The following is a 19,954-nucleotide window of genomic DNA, read 5'->3' as shown; positions in this document are numbered from 1 at the left end:
TTACTCTTTCAGCCCTTCCCTTCAGCATCCCACCTGCCCCAGCTTTTTTTTTTTTTTTTTTTTTTTTATCATGCAGGCAAACACAGCCTGCAAATGAAATGACCTAGAAAAAACAATTTCTGGATGCACAGAGAGTGGCAGAGACAGAATTTTTTTTCCCAGCCAGATTCTGATAGGATTAGGAATAATTCTCTGTTAGATAATTCTCCATTAGATTTGGTGATTGATTTTCTTTCTTTCCACTCCCAGTGCTCTCCCTCTCTCAGCTGGATTATTCTCACGCTTGGTTTACTAATTGCCTGATCACTATAGTCTCGTTGGAGTGACACACGGGGAAAATCACTGGCCTCCTTTGACCCTCCGAGTTTTCTGTCTCTTTGTTTATGTCTCAGCTCTGATTTAATCTCCTCCGCTCCCTATAATAAGACTGCATAAGCAGCATTGCTTCTGCTGCCCTAATCAGGTGGAGAAATCTGTTCCTACTCGGAGCTCTGCCAGTCACATAGTGAAAAAAGGAAAGATGTCAGGTAGTCAGAGCAGGAGAGGTGGCCTTGTCTACATGGAGAGAATGAGGGGCGTTTAGCCAGGGCAGCAGCAACATTTGCAAACACCAGGCCCAAAGCTAGAGGCTGCAGGAGGGCTGGAAGGCTCAGTTTAATGCTCAGCAGTCGCATCAAAGGCAGTAGATAGATTGTTGTCCCTAGCTGGGCATTTTGTCTCCTACCTCAGTCTGTCATCAGTGTTAGGAGACTGCACGTGGCTTCCTGGGGCACTTAATTAGGAACAGAAACTGTAGACAGTGAATGAAGACACGTAGAAAGTGCCTGGAAAGTAAACTTTTTCTAGTGATACAATACAATATCTTATTAAAAAAAAGCTTCTCTGAATTTGCGTTAGGTTGTCTGTGCTGTAGGGGAGGTGGTTGTCGGTGTGAATTATCAATGTTACATTTGGCATTAGGTAGGAGCTAGGATGTAGGGTGAAACAGGGAAGAGAGAAGCAGGGACTCCCTTTAGAAGTGCGTAGGGTGCTGATGACTGCTGGAAAGCCTCGGCTGGAGTTTATCTGGTGCAGCCTGTACCCACCGTGCTCGAGGATCTTGTGCTGCACGCGTGCAGATGAGATGGTGTTGCTAACATACTTGAAAGCCGTGCCAGTACCATCTCTGCCTTTCCTCCCCGCAGGGAGGTGTTCTGTGGGATGAGGTCGAGTTCAGGGCTGGTTTGGTTTCTGGCCGTGAAGGCATTATTACAGCAGGTGGAGAGGTATTTGCTGGGTGCTTGGGAAGATGAAACGCCTTCTCCATAGGGTGGTAAAGGCTGTGAGGGGTTTGGAGTAGCGGCTTGAAGCCAGGCTGAGACCTTGGACCAGATCCAGGGCTTCCTTGGGACACAGCAGCAGGTTGCAGACTGACAGCAGCGTGCCATGCAATGTGGGGCATGAGGCAGTTGCAAACTTTCGTGTCCCTGCAAAGCTGAGGCCTGTTTTCAGAGTGCTAATGGCTACGTGCAAAGCAGGGCCTCCTCTGCTGCAGGGTTGAGGAAGGAAGAAGGAGCTGAATTTGGGACTCTCATAGGAAGGTAGACACTACAGGGGCTGGTGGGGAAAAGCAGGACACTTCCTCAGCATCCTGCTCCCCTGCATCTACGCCAAAGTCTAGTATGAGTTTAAACTCTTCCACAGCAAGGAGCTGGCATCCCAGAAAGCAGAGAGCAGAGCTCTTTGTGGTAGCAGAGAAAGGGAGCGGAGGTTTGCAGGAGGTGTAGGGTTACCAGCTTTCTTTTGCACAGGAGCCTCGGCACCGCACAACAAAGCAGCTCAGAAGGGGCACTCCCAAGAGCAGCAGCAAAACCTTCTAATCCCTCTATCAAAGCGTGCTGTGTTCTCCTCTCGCAGCAGGTTTAATCTGGGCACAGAGAACTTCAGTAGGAACATGAGGTGCATCGTTAATCCTTCCCCGCGTGCGCCTTCCCCTTGGGTGCAGAGCTATGGACTCATGCCAGTGCCTCTTTGAACGTGTGGCTCTACTCTACACTCAGCCCCGAGCAGGAGCAGAGGAAGCTGTGCCTGGCCAGGGGTGGAGTGGAAAGAGGTGCAACATGACAGGCATACATTGCCTCTGGGCTTCCTGGTGGCAGGGCTGAGCTGTTCCTCTGCCCCAATGTTTTTTTCCCCCCGCCAATTTAACCCTGGGCTCTTGGGAAGTCACATGCATGTTGGGCACGAGTATTTCTCTGGCAGGTACGCTGCTCTTCTGATGCCCCTTGAATACAAGGGGGAGTTTGAGGGCAGGAGATAAGTGTATTGGAGGTTGTCGTGCCCTAGCTCCTTCTGGCTTGTCTCTGCTGTCTTATTAATGGAGAATTGGAGGATGCTGGCAGGCTCTTAATTGCTCCGCTACATGCTCTCTTCCTCTGGAGCTGGCTGTGAGAAGAGAGGAGCAATTCTGCGCAGGGCCCAGGTAGAAACAGGCAAACCTTCTCCATCACAGGGCTCTAGGTGAGCAGAGAGGACAGGAATAGCCGGTGCTGGGAAGCTGCAGAGCAGTGAGGAACCCTCTGTGCTTCCCTAAAGGGGCAGCAACCCTTTTGCTACCAAGGATGTTCATCCAAGTGATGTGGCTCCCACCTCCCTCCAGCCATGGGGCTGAGCTAAGCCTTAGCAAGCACAGCTTGGGAAATGCCTGTTCAATTCATCCCCAGGGATGTTTTTTTCTTCTTTAAATGGTTGCCCTCCGCAGCCACGAAGCAGCCACCAGGCCTGGGTGGGACAGTCCTTATCTATGTCATGTGCAGAGGTCCTTTCCCTGTGAGGTGGCCTGGAAACAGGGCATCCAGTATCATCAACCACCTTGTAAGCCTGCACATCTCGAGGATCTCTTTGCCTCTGCTGCTGTGCCAAGTACTGGGCGTTAGTTGTCGTCTCCCTCGTTAGCTATTGTGATGATTGTTGGAGCCAGGATGTCCCCCATGGTCAGAGCACTAGGGCTTCCCCAGGGATGCGCGGTTCAGCGTTTGTCTCATGACTGCGGCGAGCTGTCGGGAGCTGCTCTATGCTGCCCACACTGCGATCAGGTGTGAGGCGTGCAGGCACCCGGGGAGGTGCCCGTCCCCGCTGTCCGGCTCGGCAAGGCTGCATCTGTCCTGCTCTAATCCCTGGGATCTCCCACATGCTTCCCTCGCTGGATTTGCTAATCCCATTCACTTTGCGGAAGCAGAGGCGCTGCCCTGACCTAGAATCGGTCATGTTCACGTTAATATCTTGGTGTGATAAAGCCCCCTGCCATAACATCTGCTCCATTGCAGCCTACAGGCATGCTTTAGCCTTCACCATTCACCCCTTTAAAGGGAACCTGCAGCAAAAAGTTCAAACTGTAGGACAGAAATGTGTCGCCTTGGGGAAAACTCCTAGCGTGTTTCAGTCTGCAGCATTTTATCTCAACCCCTTCCGAGGAAGAGCCTGGTTGCAAGTGGACCTGGAGCCCACCTTCACCTCCCCCTACTCCGCTTTTCCCTGTCTTCAGGGAGAAACGCACAGGACAAAGGAGGCGTTTCACTCAGGCAGAGCTCGGTGGTGCCTGGGGGCGACGGGGGCTCTGCGGCCCCGCGGTGCCCCCACCACCTGGCTCGCTCGTGGGGCTTTTCCAAGCACAGTAATGGCCTAAACCCCCCATTTTCTTCAGAGTTGAGCCAACACATTTAAATACAGCATCAGGAGCCACCGGTTTATTTCTGGGTGGTGGCAGGAGAAAGCGCTGAGCCACCAAACAAGGCACTTTAATATTCCCAGCAAAGCCGTTAGCGTTGTGCAATTTCTATGATAATTAAAGCCCTGCCGCAACTCCAAAGGGACGAAAGAGACAACAAACAAAGCCATTCACGGCATCAGCTGGGAAAAAAACCCAATTCAAGTCCCTGGCTTCGCTTTCAGGCTTGGAAATTTGCTCCGTCAGCTCTGAAAATATGGTTTGGTGCCCTCACGAATGCACGTGTGCCTGCTGGTGCGGCAGGGTTTAGTCCCACCGGCATTGCAAGTGCCCCTGCCAGTGGTAGCAAGAGTTGCGCAAAGAGTAGACATCCCAGAGATGCCAACTTTTCTCCCTTTACATCCTGAAAACTATATTCTGGGTCTTTTGGCCTTACTGCTCGTTGCCTGGCTTAGTTGAGGGCTTGGGGGATTCTTGCAGGGAGGGAAGGACATGGCTGGGGCCGTGAAGATACCTGACGGTGCTGGCGTTAAGTTATGTGGCATGGGGGAGGGGTTGTACGTTGCTCCTGTGCTTTGTCACATTGTGAATTATTGAGCAGTTGTTCGTGGTACCTCTTGCACCAAGTTTGTTGTGATGTTTAGGAGTTTCTTCCCAAGCAAGGCTTCCCACCCCGGCGAACTTGCGGCATGAATGAGATGAGAAACACAGGAGGAGTGGGGGCAGGCGAGGGGAAGAAGTGCAGAGGGGTTTGGGGTAGCCATCTCCATATCTGGGACCATTCTTGACCTCTCAAAACAGAGAACTGAGGGCTGAAGGAGGTTTCCCGCAGGCCTCCGGAGACAGGAGAACAGCACCTTGTGTTTTCCTCTTGCCAGCGACGCCACCAGGACATTAGGGAGACACTTGCTTGATGTGGGCTTTTGAAGCTCCTAGGTCCTATCCTTGCAAGGTCTGAAAGGGCATAAACACCAGCTAAGTTATGAATAATCCCTCCTCACTCCATAACAGCTAAAACAAAGCTCTTTTTTTTCTACAGAGAAGGGGATAAAGCAAAGCTGGGCAGGGAAGGGGAATGAAGGGCTTGGCCAATGTATTTGGGGAGAGGTGAAGAGAGGTAATGTTACCCTACCAAAGTGAGAGGCTGGTCAGCTTTTAAAAGTTCAGTGCTACCAGTCCCTATGTGCGAAGATCCCAGCACACAACCTGATCACCACCTCTTCACATGGCCGAATCCCATCTCAGCCCAAACGGTTACAGCAACACCAGAATAATCCATGCAATTCCCCCTGCAGATGTCCCAGAAAATTGCTGTCCTTGGAGAAATGGGACCAGATGAACTGGCAGAAGAAATATTTTGGCTTTGGGATGGAAACCTTCCAAGTGGAGCTTTTTGGCGATGTGCAGCCAGAGCATGTTCCAACCCACAGCGGGTTCTCAAAGAGGCCATATTTATGTGCAGATTGTGCTTCTACCAAAGCCTTTACCACAACAGATGGAAATGGGAACATGAAGGGCCTCTCTGGTCCCCACCTGCCTGGGGCAAACAGAGAGATTATTCTGCAGCAAATGAGGCAAGGAAGGCCAGGAAGGAGAGTTTCCAAGCACGCCTCGGTATACTTCTGTATGTACAGGAAGTAGACATTCAGCAGCACATCCCAGCCCCAGGCATATTACAGCTGAGCTATAAGAAGCGCTGCAAGCAGCACGCCACACGAGACACCAGCCTTTGCTTCCTTCTATCTAAAAGAAGCAGCAACCATCAGTCCTTAAGCGTTCAGACCCCCGTTGATTGATGACCTAAGATCTAAGATGCTCTTTTTTGTAGCATCTGTCTTTACAGGTTGGGAGGAGAAGCAGAAAGGAGCCAAATTCTGGACTAGAGCTTTGGCAGAGGGATCTTGGCTGACTTTCTGGTACTGAACTGTTCTGTCCCTCGGCGGTTTGGCTAAGGGCAAAGTTTGGTGTGCAATGCCCAACTGTGGGAGTAGAGGTTGGAGTCACGACTCAGCCTGGCTTTTGGATGCAGATGTTTTTGGCATTTGTGTTCAGTGCACCCATCCTCCGCTAAAAGCCTCTGCCAGCAGCTATGAATGGTTTGAGTCCCAAACAAGCCATCAAGCCTGCTTAATGCAACCACAGTCACATTCTTGTTAATCAAGATCTCGTCTAGTTGATACCCTGGGACTGGGGAACGTGTAGAGCTTGTGCTGACAGATATCTGAGTCCGGCACTTTCCCATTAACATTCTCGGCAAGCTATAAGCGGGCCACAGCCAGGGGAAATATCCTTCCTCTCATCACTTAGGCAGAGAATGACTCATTTTGCTCGGCCTCTCCATCCGTCTCAGAAACCCAGCCAAAAACACAGCACGCAGGGTGATTGGGAATTCTCATTTGGGGTGATAGTATTGTATGAGGGTGTTCATCACAACCTCAGGACATGCGTGGAAGAGGCTGCCATCTGCACGGCTGCTGCCGGGGTGGCAGCACAGCATTTATATTGCTATCTTATCTGCAAATGAGCTGGCACGAAAACTAGCACAGGCTGGGAATAGCAACCACAAAGTGAGGGCAGCTGTGGTGAGGCAGCTGGGATGTCTCACTACCAGGGTATGAGCTTGCTGCGGACTCTGAACTTGACAGATGTAAATGGGCATCTCATCACCTGTCTGGGGAGGGTGTACAGGGTGCTATCAGGAGTGTTTGGCTCTCAGCTGAGGTAGGTGTTTGCATGATCCCTCTAAGTGCCTTTTCCTGACTCTTGCTAAGTTTGGAAAGTGCTGTCACTGGCAAGATGGCGCTGCCACCTCCGTATCATCTGTTCATCAGGGTGTTTATATTATCACCCCATTATTCTCCTCTGCAGCGTCGGTGTTTTGAGGACGAGCCTTTCCAAAGTGCCTGGTCGTCTAAGCATTGCTTTCTATCCCCATTTGCTCTCTTCCTACATGGAGATCTCGCGATCCTCCTCTGGGGTCCCTCCATTGCACAGGGACCTTATTGAACCGTTACAAGCGCCGCTAAACATGGTATCCCTGGGAAAGCTTTAGCAGCTTGCCATATCAACAGCCTTGGTTCAGAGCACGTAACCTCCTCTTTGGGTACTCCTAACTTCCTGAAGCAGACTCCTGGGAAGAAGAGATAACGTGTGCTTTGTTTTAAACAGAAGAGGTGTGGGTTTTTTAAAGAGAATCTAACAAGGACCATTTTGAATTCTGCAAGTAGATGGAAGAATAAAACAAGACACTGCTTTGACTGAAGTGCTTGTACTTGCATGATGTCAAAACAGGAGAACCTAGAAATGTCAAACTTGGCTTATTTTCTGGCCTTTATTCAGAAAAGGAGAGAAATCGAAGTTGAGGAGGAGCAGCTCTTGGAGGAATTGGGAGTGCTGAGTATTTACCATTGAAGTATCAGTCATTTAAAGTGGGGGAAGCCTTGCCACCCCTTTTCATTTAAAGTGGAGATGTGAGGGAGCAAAAACCCACCCACAGAACTGGCTGGCTGTTAAGGTAACTGAGCATTTGAGAGTCAGGAAACATGAGACCAGTGGTTTCTCCTGCACGCTAACCTGTGCGTCTTAAGAAATATTGTGCTGTGGTGACTGGGACAAAACAGAGCTGATGGCAATATGTCATAGCTTGGAAGGGAGGGGGAGTGCTCGCCAAGGTGGACCTTCAGGCATCCTTGGGGCACGGAAGTTAAACGGCCAAACGCAGTTCCCTCCCCTTTGCTAGCTGTCAGACCTCTGGCTTCCAGTGTGAGATGGGGCTGTGTCTGCGCTGTGCTAGAAACCCTGGGCCTTGGAGTTTCCTGGCTCGATTCCTCAACCCTGCGTGCAGCGGGCATGTTATTTTTAAAAATAAATTAAATGCAAAGAAGTGCCTCTATCTAGGCCTTCAAGTAGAGTCTTAATTGGCGTTGCTCCCCAGAGACCAGGCAAGCCCTGGAGAATGCCGTAATATCAGAGTAATGAGCTATTAATAAATCACACTGTTCTCCTCCACTCGGATCTGCTCACGCCGGATGGGATCTGCTTGGAGCCTGCGGTCACCACTTCAGGGTTAAGGGACCTGGAATCTCTGCAGCTGGGAATAGACCTGGGGGGGGGGGGTCAGATGTTTTCATACCACTTCTGGATGTCCTCATCTGAATGGACAGGATGGGTGCCCAGGCAGTGCACCCAGTAATCACCAACCTTGGGCTTTGATGAGACCATCAGGCAGTGCCCCTGCTCCCCTGGGTGCTCGTGGGACAGGGCTTCGGGGCAGCAGGTCCTGTGCTCTGGTTTTTGGAGGGGAAAGGACAGTGCAGGAGCTGCAGCTCCCACTCACCTTGCTGCCTTTAACCGGGTAAAATAACCCGAGCACGTTCATACCTTTGTTTAGAGGATCAGGTGGCCAAAGTAGTAACCAAAAGTGGAGTATAGTAACAGAGGGCTCATTCATTATGAACACAACAGAGGAATCAACAGATAGCCAGCATGCTAATCTGCTGCCTCGTCCAGGGTCGGGTCCAGAGGGTGCAGGGCACAGCCAGGCTTTGCAGACTGCACTCACCCCAAACCACCAGCCCAGGGTGGGCAGCAGTGTCTGGCCCCCTTTTTCAAGCACAGGCTACATTTGTAGGTTTGTTAGTTCTTATCTGGATGTCTGCATGCATCCTTCCCACACAGCTCAGTGAAGGCAGAAAGAGCTCATTTATAAATGCACTGGTGACTATTAGGAAAGGAAAAGAGTCTTTTAAACTGAGTGGATGAATTTGAGTTGGAAGGGCATAGCTATAAAGCTGTCTTGAGTTCCTAAGGCTGGCAGTGAGGCAAAGCCGATCTCAAAATGGCTCTTGACGTGGTTGAGAGCAGGCTCCCATGAGACAGCATCCAGGAAAAGCTGTTCCAGGCTCAAGTCATGCGCTGCCCTGTTCCCTCTCATGCCCAGGCATCATGTGGAGTCCACGTGGCAGCCCGTGTCACTGGACATACAGCAAAGCATCCCGCCAGGTGCAACGGGTCAGCCCTGAGCAGTCCTACACCAGTGATGTTGGAGTCCTGCATGCGCAGGGATTGCATGGTTGGAGAGGAGAGAGGACGAGCTGCATGAGGCTGTTTGCATTGCTCCGTTCCCAGCTGCATGTCCCCCCATGGCGCCAGAAAGCCCCGGGAACCTGCTGCTGCAAAATGTCACCTATGAGCAGTGCATCACAGCAGCAGCAGTGGGCTCTCCGATCTCAGCCAGCAGGCCCCCAGCAAGGAAACCTGCTTCAACATCCAGCTTGGCTATTAATCCTTTCCCTGCCACCTGCAGCTGTGTGAAAAATCATAATGCATTCCCCCTCTGTTTGATTCATTTAAAGAGAACGGGAAATGTGGCAAAATTAAGACACATAAAAAAAGTCTTTAAAAGATAATCTCAGGCGGCTCCTAAATTGCACTGAGCAATGGGTTTATTGCCAGAGAATTGCTCAGCTTGGATAATAGGATCAGGGCTGGAAATTAGCCACTGAGATTGCATCCTTCCCCGCAATGCGTGCACAAAGAGGGCTGTAAATCTCACTGCACCTGCACCCCCTGAGGACATTCCCTTTAACAGCCGGCCCCATTGGGAGGAGAGGGTGTAATGCCCTGACCGGGATGCCCATGGGCATCTGAGCACCAAAGAGCCGGTGGGGTGGGTGCCAGGTGCTGGCTCAGAGGTACTGGAGCTCAAGCGTTCATCTGAGGTATCGCGTCCCATGAGTGGAGGTGTGAGTGCGTGCACCGTGGACTCAGTTTCTCCAGCTGCAGAAAGGGTGCTCAAGAAAGGCAGGGGAGCACATGCAGAGCCCTCCTAGCCTGCACTGCCTGTCGTGGCAGAGCCAGGTGCTGCTGAGTCTTGGCTCAGCTGCTGTTGGGCACCCTACTTCCTGGACCCAAGTTTGGTGGGAGAGGGAAGGTAATATGGGTCCTTTGGATCCTTAATGAACACTGTAGTCCATACACCTGCAGGAGATGTTTCTCTGAGGCCTGGGAGCTCAGGAAAGGGCCAGATAAAGCTGGCGTGCCGCCTGACAAGGACAAAGCCAGCCACTGGCATGTGTTCTCCTGCGCTCGCTGCTCCATCACTCGTTTTGGGCTCTCCAGGGCCCTGGGCTGTGACAGATGCTCCTGCATGGCTCTCGCTGGGCTCCCGCAAGCTGTGTGGTGTCATCTGAAAGCAGTAACTGCCCGGAGCAGCTCTGCCACATGCCCTGACACTTGGGGCCAATTCGGAGCTGATGGGAAGCTACTGAGCTGGGAGCAATTTGGAAGATCGCTGCTGCCTCTCTGGCCATGGTCATGCCACCGAAGGGTGCCCAGCACCTTTCCTGCCTCCCTCCTGGTTGCTTGCATCTGGAGTCAGGACCAGGACTTGGGAATGTGGCTCTGGGCTCATCAGCCAGGAGGGTTTTGGGGGTCTCTGTCACTCATCCTCATACTCCCTGGGAGCATCATGGTACCAATTAGCACGAGGAGGCATGAGCAGGAGTCTGTGTTTGGCTTAATGAAGATAATTAGCGCTGAGTGCCCAGGGAATAGGAAGGGCTGGGAGCGCTGGGTGGCCATGCGGGCTGGCTTGCCGGCAAGCAGGAGATGGCATTGCCCGAGCATTTGCCAAGTGTCTGTCACACGTCTGCTGACCCCGCAGCAGACAAGCACGTCCGAGTGAGGAGCCTGCAGGGAGCAGGTAGAGGTGTGAGGTATTTTAGAGATGCTCTTCCCGAGGAAGTGCGGTCACTCCTGGAGCTGCTCCACAGCATTTCAGCGGAGGGCACAAACAGCCAGGGCCTTCGCCAGACGTCTGGGGAACTCGCTGGCCAAATGGCGCAGGATGACTCCAGGAGCGGGATGTAATTACCTGCTCGGGAGCTTGGCCAGAGGAGCGCGGTGAGCGCCAAGAAGTGCTGGCCAAAGAAAGCCAGCTCGAGGTTTGGGAGAAGCACCAGCCCTCCTCTCCCCATGCAGACATTCTCTGTATCTTCCCTCGCAAAGGGGCAGGCTGGGGATGTGCTGCCTGCCCAGGAAGGGGCCTAGGGCTAGGAGACAGCCCCAGCCCCTGGCACCTGCCCACCAAGAGTCTCTCCCTTGCACAGCTCCTGGCAGTGACGAGATCTGAAGAGCAGTGGCTCTTTCTTTCTCCCTCCATTCCTCTTTAAACCAAGTGCAAAGCCCCTTTACATCCTGCCTTTTGAGAAGCTTTCGGAGACTGCCGCTGCGCTCCAGTGGGATCGGAGTGAGGGCAGCACGCAGTGCGGAAGCAAAGACATGCAGCAGTGCTGTGGCAGGCTCAAACACAAGAAACTGAGGCAATCCTGGCACGAGTTACGACACCGACGGATGTTGTGACATCCTCGCTCCATCCTGTGCCACCTGCCGGGGGGGGGCGGGGGGGGAAGTGATGCCCTGCACTGTGTCAGGCTTGGACATGACTGCATTTCGGGAGCCCAGAGGGAGAAGAAGGGGCAGAGGACACACGGGAAGGCACACTGGAGGGCTCTTTGTGAGCAAACTTGCCAAAAAAGTACTGAACTGAGATGCAAAACTGCCCTAGGACACAGTTTGGATTTCACGGTGGCTGGCGTGAGCTCCGCTCACTAGCTGGTATTGCACACCAGTTCATCCCAGTGCTGTGGGCAGTGGGACCAGCTTCCCCACCCATGTCCTGGGCTCACCACCCCCTCGAGGGAGGTGGTTGCCACTCTCCTGGTTCAAGCCTTACTCTGGGCAGCAATGCTGGGTGCAGGAACACCAACCTCACCCACCCAAGGAGAGCCAGGGAGGGCAAAGAAGGGGTTTCGTAGCAACTGCACGAGAAATCAGAAAATTTCCCTCCCATAGTGCTGAGTGAGTCTGGCCTCTCTTTTCTCCCCCTCCAGATTTTGCAGCAGCTTTTAATAGGAAAGAACGGCACCAGTGTTGGACTGGTTATTGAAAATGTGAATAATAGAGAAGGCAGGCAGAGGGAAAGAGTTAGTAAATTGAAGGTGTCAGCAGCTAGTTTCATGTCACTTTTGATAAAGCTGTCTATAAAACTGCTTTAAATTGCCTTTAAAAAGTCTACACCGGTAGAAAAGGCAACAAGCAGGGTTTTCTTTCCAACCTGCCTTTCATTCTAAAAATATCAACTCCAATCACCCGAGACAGCAGCTTTCACCAGGGCTGGAAGGTGGAGCGGGCTAGCTGCGTCCTGCCAACCTCTCTGGGGGCGGCCGGGCTCCAGCATCGCTCCCAGCCAGCCCAAGAGCTGCTCAACGTGATTGAGCAGCAGGGAAGGCAGCAGGGAAGAGGTTAAATCCCTGGTAGCTTGTGCCGAGGCGGAGGAGCTGCTGTCCTTTGGCTGCTGCTGCTACGAGGTGCCCCGGGCCAAGGTCCAAGGCTGTGCGAATGGAGATGTCCGGGAGACAGACGGGTTCTGCTGCGAGAGGCAGCGCTGGTGCGGCGAGAGCAGGAGGAGCGCAGAGGCCCGTAGATAAATATTGTAGATAGGGAGTGAGCTGCTGTTGCCTTGTGCCGATAAGGCGCGTAGACAAAGAGACACATTAGCAAGGAAGTGCAAAGCCAATAAATCCCAGCAACAGGCAGGAGGAGGCAGCCACACATGCAAAGGGAGCTGCCGCGGTGGGTTGGGTTGGCCTAGTGATGGATGGAGACCCTTCTCCTGTGCTGGATGAGGTGGTGGGAACAGATGCATCGTGCCCTGGCTCTGGTGTGCGGGAGCTACTGCCTGGGCCACGTCAGCAAAGGGGGCGAGGACCATTCCCAGACCAGAGCTGAGCCCTTTGCTTCCCGTTTGTCCCCTGTATGCGGCCACAGGAGCATCCCTGTCCTGCTACGACCTCGGGGTAATTTCAGGCCTGCCCCAACCTCTGCTCCTGCAGCACTGTCCTTGGGTCCGGAGCAGGCGCTCCTGCCATTTCCCGTCCTTGGGACATTCTCTGCATGGTCAGCAAATCCCATTCCCGGCATGGCATTTTCAGTTCTCATTACCATCCTCTGATTCATATAACAATTGATTCATGCCCTGCCATTTTCTCTTCTTGTTAAAATCTGTGTTGCTGCGGGAAGGAGGGGGCCGGATGGGCCCACGCTGGCTTTCTCCTGCAAGAACTGCAGGAGGGGAAGGAAAACTGGAGAGAAATACCTCTCAGAGCCCAGAGGCACAGTCCTGGGATGAAAACACTGCGAGAAAGGCAAGGAGGAGCCATGCTTCTTTTGGAGACCAAAGCAAGAGCTGCCCAAAGCTTGACTTCAGCCTAAACTGGTGGCATTAGCAAGTGGTGTGAAAAAAAAAATGAGACTTCCCATCCACAAGTCTTGCTCCAGCTGCCTCATCGCCCGGCTCCCAGGCAGCCGGACACAATTGTCTCTGGAAAGGGCACAGACACAGCCAGGATTGCTTTTCCCAGGGTGGGCAAATGTGTGGTGCTACTAGGAGATGGGCTGAGAGCTCGAAGGCCTCTGCAGTGCTAGACCTGTAGAAAAAGGCAGGTAATGAATGGCTCCCCGGAAGCATCCAGGCTCCCTGAATACCTTTTCAAATCTGTGCCAAAGTCATTCTTGGAAAAGGGACAGAGGGCTCTCATTCATTCAGGTGCTTTGGGGTATTTTCTATACTGTTCTTTCACCTCTCAGAGCCGAGCTGAGACCTGCCAAGCTCCTTCCATATGCAAAGTGCATAGCTAAGGGCAACCGTGGATCTGGCTCTGCTCTCAGTAACTCCCAGGTAGCAGCATAACCTCACCGGCCTCAGGCACACCATCACCCTGGAGAGGTGGAGACAGCCACCTCCCTCTTTGTGCCTCAGTTTCCCCTCTTGCAAAATAAGGAGGGCGTTACCTCATTGGTGGTGCCAGACCTGCCAGCCCCAGCCAGCCCGGTGGCACAGCGACAGGCAGGAGAGAGGCTGCCTGCTCTCACGCCAGGTCTGCTGTCAGCAGGTATGCTCCAGAGAAACCTGTCCCTGCCTGGCCACCGTCAGACGCCCCGAGTTACAGTCAGAGGGCTTGCAGGAAAGGGCAGCGTGCCACAGCTCCCAGCAGGGCTGGCAGGTTGGGGGAAGTGGGGAAAAGAAAGCGGGAAAGGGGAGAGGAGAGAAAAGGGAAACTGGTGGGAAAGTGCTAATCCCTCCAAAATGAGGGCAGCGGTTGCTGAGCCGTGAGGACAGTGCATTATGATTCAGAAGGTCGGTATTAATCCATAATCTACGAAGACTGGGTCTGCAGTCTGCAGGCTTCTTAATCTCCAGTCTGCCAAGGGTGGTTCCAAGCTGCTGGGGCTGAGAGGACCACCCCATACGTGCAGTCAGGAGCGTCCCTCGTCCTGCAGGACATCACGCCACCAGAACGGCCGAACCTGGAGGAAAGACTGTGAGACCATGGCAGGGAAGGATTTGTGCCACCTGCTGAGACACCTCTGTGGCCACCACAGGATGCAAAGGAGGATGTGGTGTTGTCACAAGTTTTCAGGGTCTCAGGCTGCTTCTCGTTGCTCCTAAGCCGCCCTCAGGACTCTGTTTTTTACACACCCATGCTTGGTCTGAGGGGATGCTAACACCATTTCTGCTTGTGCAGCAATCCCAAGCAGTTTGTGTCCCCTGTTATCCCAGGATGCTCTCACGAACATGCTCCCCTTCATGCACATGGTCTCCTACGCTTGCACACGCATATGTGCAAACGCTGCCTTCCACCCACCAAAAAACATCACGGATACAACCACCTCCGTCTGCAGACTGTGGGGATGCTTCGTCAGCCAGCACGCAGGTCACGGCGCTCAGCTGAGTGCTGGCCCAGTTTAGCTCCGTGAGAGCAGCAGTTTTCCAGAAGAATGGGCACCGTTGGTGGTGGCAGAGTTGGTGTGAGTTGAGGGGCAGAGGTTGAGATGTGGGTCTCCAGCCTTAGGTTCACTTGCAAATCTCTGCCCTTGCTTCTGCCTCACTTTCCCTGTTTTCAAACTGGTATGCCCTGGTTGTGAGGCTTATTTAGCCTGTCTGCTAACACCTCATCTCTCTCTCCGTTCCAGGTGCATGGGAGAATGGTAGTGAGCCCATAAGACCATGCTCTACACAATGACATGTTGGCTACAGGTCCTGATCCTCCACCTGATCCTCCTGAGCACTGACCTGGTCGCAGCCTGCCCAGCCCGCTGTGAGTGCGCCCCTCAGATCAAGTCAGTGGTGTGCCATCGCAAGCGGCTCACCTCCATCCCCGAGGGCATCCCCACCGAGACCAGGATCCTGGAGCTCAACAAAAACCGCATCCGCTGCCTGAACCCGGGGGACCTTTCCCCGTACCCCTTGCTGGAGGAGCTCGATTTCAGCGAGAACATCATCACCAATGTGGAGCCGGGTGCCTTCAGCAACCTGTTCAACCTGCACACCTTGCGGCTGCGAGGGAACCAGCTCAAGCTGATCCCTCCAGGGGTCTTCACCAAGCTGACCAACCTCACCCTTCTGGACATTAGCGAAAACAAAATTGTCATCCTGCTGGACTACATGTTCCAGGACCTGCGAAACCTGAAGAGCCTGGAGGTGGGCGATAACGACTTGGTGTACATCTCCCAGCGAGCCTTCTCTGGGCTGCTCGGCCTGGAGCAGCTGACCATTGAGAAATGCAACCTGACCTCCATCTCGGCAGAGTCACTGTCCTACCTCCAGAATCTGGAGGTGCTCCGGCTCCGGCACCTCAGCATCTCCGCGCTGGAAGATCAGAACTTCAAGAAACTCTACAACCTCCTGCAGCTGGAGATTGACAACTGGCCACTGCTGGAAGACGTCTCCCCCACCAGCTTCCAGGGCCTGAACCTCACCTCGCTCTCCATCACCTACACCAACATCACAGCTGTGCCCACAGCTGCCTTGAGGAACCTGGTGTACCTCAGGTACCTGAACTTGTCCTACAACCCCATTAGCACTGTGCTGAAGGGCTCCTTTAAAGACCTAATCCGGCTCCAGGAGCTCCACATTGTGGGTGCTCTCTTGGTCTCTGTGGAGCCACAGGCTTTCTCTGGCCTGAGACAAATCCGGCTCCTCAACCTCTCCAGCAACTTCCTCTCCACGCTGGAGGAGACCACGTTCCACTCTGTCAACACGTTGGAGACACTGCGTGTGGACAAGAACCCCCTGGCCTGTGACTGCCGCCTCCTCTGGATCCTGCAGCGACGGAAGACGCTCAACTTTGACGGGCAGCAGCCCATGTGCTCCTCACCACCTGAGATACAGGGCAATGCCCTGCGCGACTTCCCGGATTCCATACTCTTTGAGTACTTCACCTGCCAAAAGCCCAAAATAAGGGACCGGAAGCTGCAGCACGTCACAGCCCGGGAAGGACAATCTGTCTCCTTCCTCTGCCGGGCGGACGGGGAGCCAGACCCCTCCATTGTGTGGGTCTCCCCCCAGCACCGCATGATCACCACCAGAAGCACAGGGCGGGCGATAGTGCTGCCAGGGGGCACACTGGAGATCCGATTTGCCCAGGTTCAAGATAGCGGCACGTACATTTGCATTGCCAGCAATGCAGGGGGCAACGACACCTACTTTGCCACCCTGACAGTCAAGGGGCACCCGGCCGATAGCTCCCTGTATGCAAACCGGACTTTGTACCTCAGCGAGTTCAATGACACCTACCACAATGACACACAAGTCTTCTTAAAGTTTACACTGGACCTCAAGACCATCTTGGTCTCCACGGCCATGGGCTGCATCACCTTCCTTGGGGTGGTGCTCTTCTGCTTCCTGCTCCTCTTTGTGTGGAGCCGAGGCCGGGGGCAGCACAAGAACAACTTCTCTGTGGAGTACTCCTTCCGTAAGGTGGACGGCCCCACGACCACCACAGGCCAAGGAGGAGCCAGGAAGTTCAACATGAAGATGATCTGAGCCTTTCCCAAGGAGAATCGTTCTCTTCTGCCTGTCCCCAAATGTGGCCAACACAGGCCGGGGCTGGAGTGGGGGAGACTGGCTTTGGAGCATCCGTTCTTTGTTTTCCAGTGACATCCTCTTCCCCTCCGGCATGCTCACGGCGAAGCTAGGTCTGCTGAGATGTTGGCTGAGGCTCACCACCAGGGCTCTGCGGTGGCTGGGAGACGTGACGAAGGCGTCTCGCAGGCAGGGCCAAGCAAGAACTGCACTACACATACCTCGGGGTCAGGGACAACCTGCCAAAACCCCAGGCTGCCCTCCCACAGGGCAGAAGTGGCTTGGAGGTGGTCACGGCTCGAGGGCTTTGGGAGACTCCCAATGTAGCTAACGTTCTTGTGTATCAACTATGCATTTCTCAAGCGATGAGGTGAGCAGCATTTGAGCCTGGGGAAAAACCTGCTTCCTTTTTTTCTCCTTTTCCCTTTTTTTTTAGAGAGATTCCAGAAAATTTCATGGTGATTGTTTATGATTCTTCTTTTTTTCTTTCCTCCTCCAAAAATTTTTTTAATGAATTTCCAAGAGAAAAGTCTTCCGATGCAACACAGGACTGGAGCGCTGGGGGACGCTGCTCCAACACGGGTACCCCAGCTCTCTCTGACCCCCCCTCGGCAAAGCCAGAGCCCCGCAGGGCATGGCTGTGCCTTGAAAGCTTGTTGGCAGATTTAATAAGTGGCATCTGCAAACCTGGGTGCCCAGGGACACTCCTGCAAAAGCAATAATAACCCACCTCGGCAGTCTCGGCTGGACTGTGCCAACACTGCTCCAAAAAAAAAAAAGGGAAAATGAGGCATCAGTCGTAGGCACCATCGTTAGGAGGAACAGCTGCATAGCAGGTCCCATTGTTGCATCCACACAGCCGTTCTCCAGGTGTGACCTACCTGGGATGGGCAGTCACACCTGAGGTGACACCTGGGGCCAAGCTGGGAGCATGGGGAGGAAGGGCAGCTCCCGGCAAGCTCAGCCCATGGCGGTGAGGGAAGGTGGAGGCTGAGTCAGTGCCCCGAGCCCAGCGGGGAGAGCAGCATCTCCTCTTGCGGGGGGATGGTGACACTGTGAGTGAACTAGTTTGGGTCACTCATCCTGCTCCATCCATAGCTCCTGACACTGGGGCCTGGGCTTCCCAGGCATCTTATCGGGGGTGGGGAGGGGGAATGCATCTGAGCTTCAGCTCTGAGGTCCCAAGTTAGCTTGTTAGCATCTGTTCCCCCCAGGCAACTGCACAGGCAAATTAGGTGAGCGCATGTGATTGCTGGGCCAGGTGCAAAAGGCAGGGGCAGTTTTGAGGCTAGGCAGGCTGTTTTCTTTAGTTTCCAAGGTCAAAGTTGGTGGGAGAGAGCAACCTGGTTCGCAATCACGCTGGCGAGGTGAGGGAGGCAGCGCAATGCAAGAAAGAAGAGGAGTGGGGGAAAAGGGGGTGCAATAAACAGCTCTGGAACCAGCGGCAAGAGCAACACAGCAAAGGCAGAAAGAAGCTCCCCAGATAGCGCTGGCTACTGCTGTCTGCATCCGTGCCTCTATGCGCGTGCGCAGCATGCGTGAGCGCGCACAGCCCTCCTCTCCGTGGCAGAAGTGCCCGCATCCAGCAGCTCCTGCCGCGGGGATGGTCCCCAGCCAGGCTGGCACCCCCTGAGCTAGGGCTCGAGGAGAGGCCACTTTGCAGGGCCGGCTCTGGGGCTTCGTGGCCCCTTTCAGGGCCTCCTCGTGCTCCTGCGTGCAAATCCCTGCTTATTTTTATTTCCTCGGCACTCAAGCTATCAGAGCGCCTGGCGGCCCGCCTGGTTTTGGAGGGGAACGGTGAGGCTAAGCCAAGGTTTAGCACTTGCAGAGCACTGGGAGAGCAGGCGAAGGGAAGGAGGGTGGCTCCCGGGAAGGGGTGCTGAGGCTCAGCCATGCACCCCAGGGTGGCCCAGCTGCTGGGACAACCTCAGGGTGCTCTGCTTTCCCTGTGCTTTTGGGGAAGGAGCACCAGGACGCGACTGTGCATGCAAGGTCCAGGCATCTGGAGCGGTCCTTCGCCCCTGTGGGTCGTCTGCCCCTGCCCGTGGCCCCCGCCACCTTCGGCACGGGGGCAAATTGTTATGGTTGGGAGAAGGAGCGGAGCTGCCAGTGCTGGAAGCGAAGAGCCTGGACGGGGCTTTGATGGGATGGGAAGGCCATTGCTGCCCCGAGCAGCCCAACAGGCCGGGCCTGGGGCTGTGCTTGCCTGTGCAGCGCCCAGCCCGCAGCCCTGTGCACAGGGGGTGCAGGGCAGGATTGCTCGTCCAGCTCTTGCACCTTCGGAGGTACGTTTGAGGCGCTGTGTTTTGTCCGTGCAATCCCAAAAAGTCACGCAGGAGCTCGAGCAGCTTCCTCCCAGCTCTGAAACCTGCTGGAAAGCACAGTCCTCCCCTCCATGCTGGAGCCCACGGCTGAGATGTGCTGCGTGGCACAGGGACACGGACGTCCCCCAAGCCGTGGGGGCTGGCAGCCCAGGGGCACTGGCCCTCTGCCACGGCCGGCACACAGACCATGGCAGCACCGAACGGCCCGGCAGGGATTTGCCCATCGGCTTTGCTGGATGGGACAAAAGCGTCTTGGGAGGGACATGAGCCACAGTGGCTGCTCACATTGCCCCCTGCACCCCATAGCTCAGTGCACCCCATCCTGCTCCCGTCCCAGCCCTGACGTAAGCCCCATGGGCACAACGCTGGGTTTGACCTCCCCCCCCCCGTCACTTCAACAGGTTTTGGCTTTGTCCTCAAACTGGGCTTGACCCCCAGAAGGAGCGGGGCGAAGGAGCGAGCCCATAGATGCCACCAGCGCCCGGGGCTCAGCGTTCAAACCTCGTCTTCCGACCCGCTTTGCTAAGGAGGCTGCTCCCGCGCCTGCCCCGCTCCCGCGATGTCAGCCCCTCGCGCGCCGCCGTGGCCCTGCGAGTCGCGGAGGCGTTTCCCTGTCTGTCCCCAGCCATCCGCCGCTGCCATCAGCCCGCGGCCCCCTTGCATGCCAGGGGCCCCCCCCGCTCAGCCCCCCCCTGCTCCCTGAGCCGTGCATGCCGTGTCGTGGCCGGAGTCCCCTGGTGTCACCCGCGCAGTTCCCGCATCCTCGTTCGGTGTCTGGGTTTTGTTTTTTTTTTTTAACCGGGGTGGGGGGGTCGTGGGGAGGAGGTCCGGGCATGGAAATCGGGCGGCGGGGAAAATGCCCGCTGCTGGCAGAGGAAGGGTTTTGGCAGTACAGAACTTGCACAGTTTTCTATGTAACAAGCATGTGAAATATATTTGCGGGAAAAAAACAAAAAACACACAAAAAAAAACAGGACTCTCATGGGTTGCTTGTTTTTT

The 19,954-nt window shown here is 54.5% G+C and overlaps 1 protein-coding gene across 4 annotated transcripts in view; it reads left to right on the top strand.

Annotated features, from left to right (window-relative positions):
• Nucleotides 1–19,954, top strand: part of LINGO3 (leucine rich repeat and Ig domain containing 3) — a 45,322-nt gene that overhangs the window by 22,101 nt on the left and 3,267 nt on the right. For 2 of the 4 annotated variants that reach the window (XR_011136400.1, XR_011136399.1), the window contains exon 3: nt 14,741–17,001. Coding sequence is in view for 2 of the 4 variants with exons in the window: in XM_068920056.1 (XP_068776157.1) it covers nt 14,775–16,592 (1,818 nt within the window). In the remaining 2 variants the exon portion in view is untranslated. Of the gene's footprint in view, nt 1–14,740; nt 19,932–19,954 lie in introns of those variants that run through there. The other 2 variants (XM_068920056.1, XM_068920054.1) reach the window with 1 other exon arrangement.

The sequence above is a fragment of the Struthio camelus genome, chromosome 26 (assembly GCF_040807025.1).
Source record: "Struthio camelus isolate bStrCam1 chromosome 26, bStrCam1.hap1, whole genome shotgun sequence".
Lineage (NCBI taxonomy): Eukaryota > Metazoa > Chordata > Aves > Struthioniformes > Struthionidae > Struthio > Struthio camelus.
This window is presented reverse-complemented; position numbering and strand designations above follow the sequence as displayed.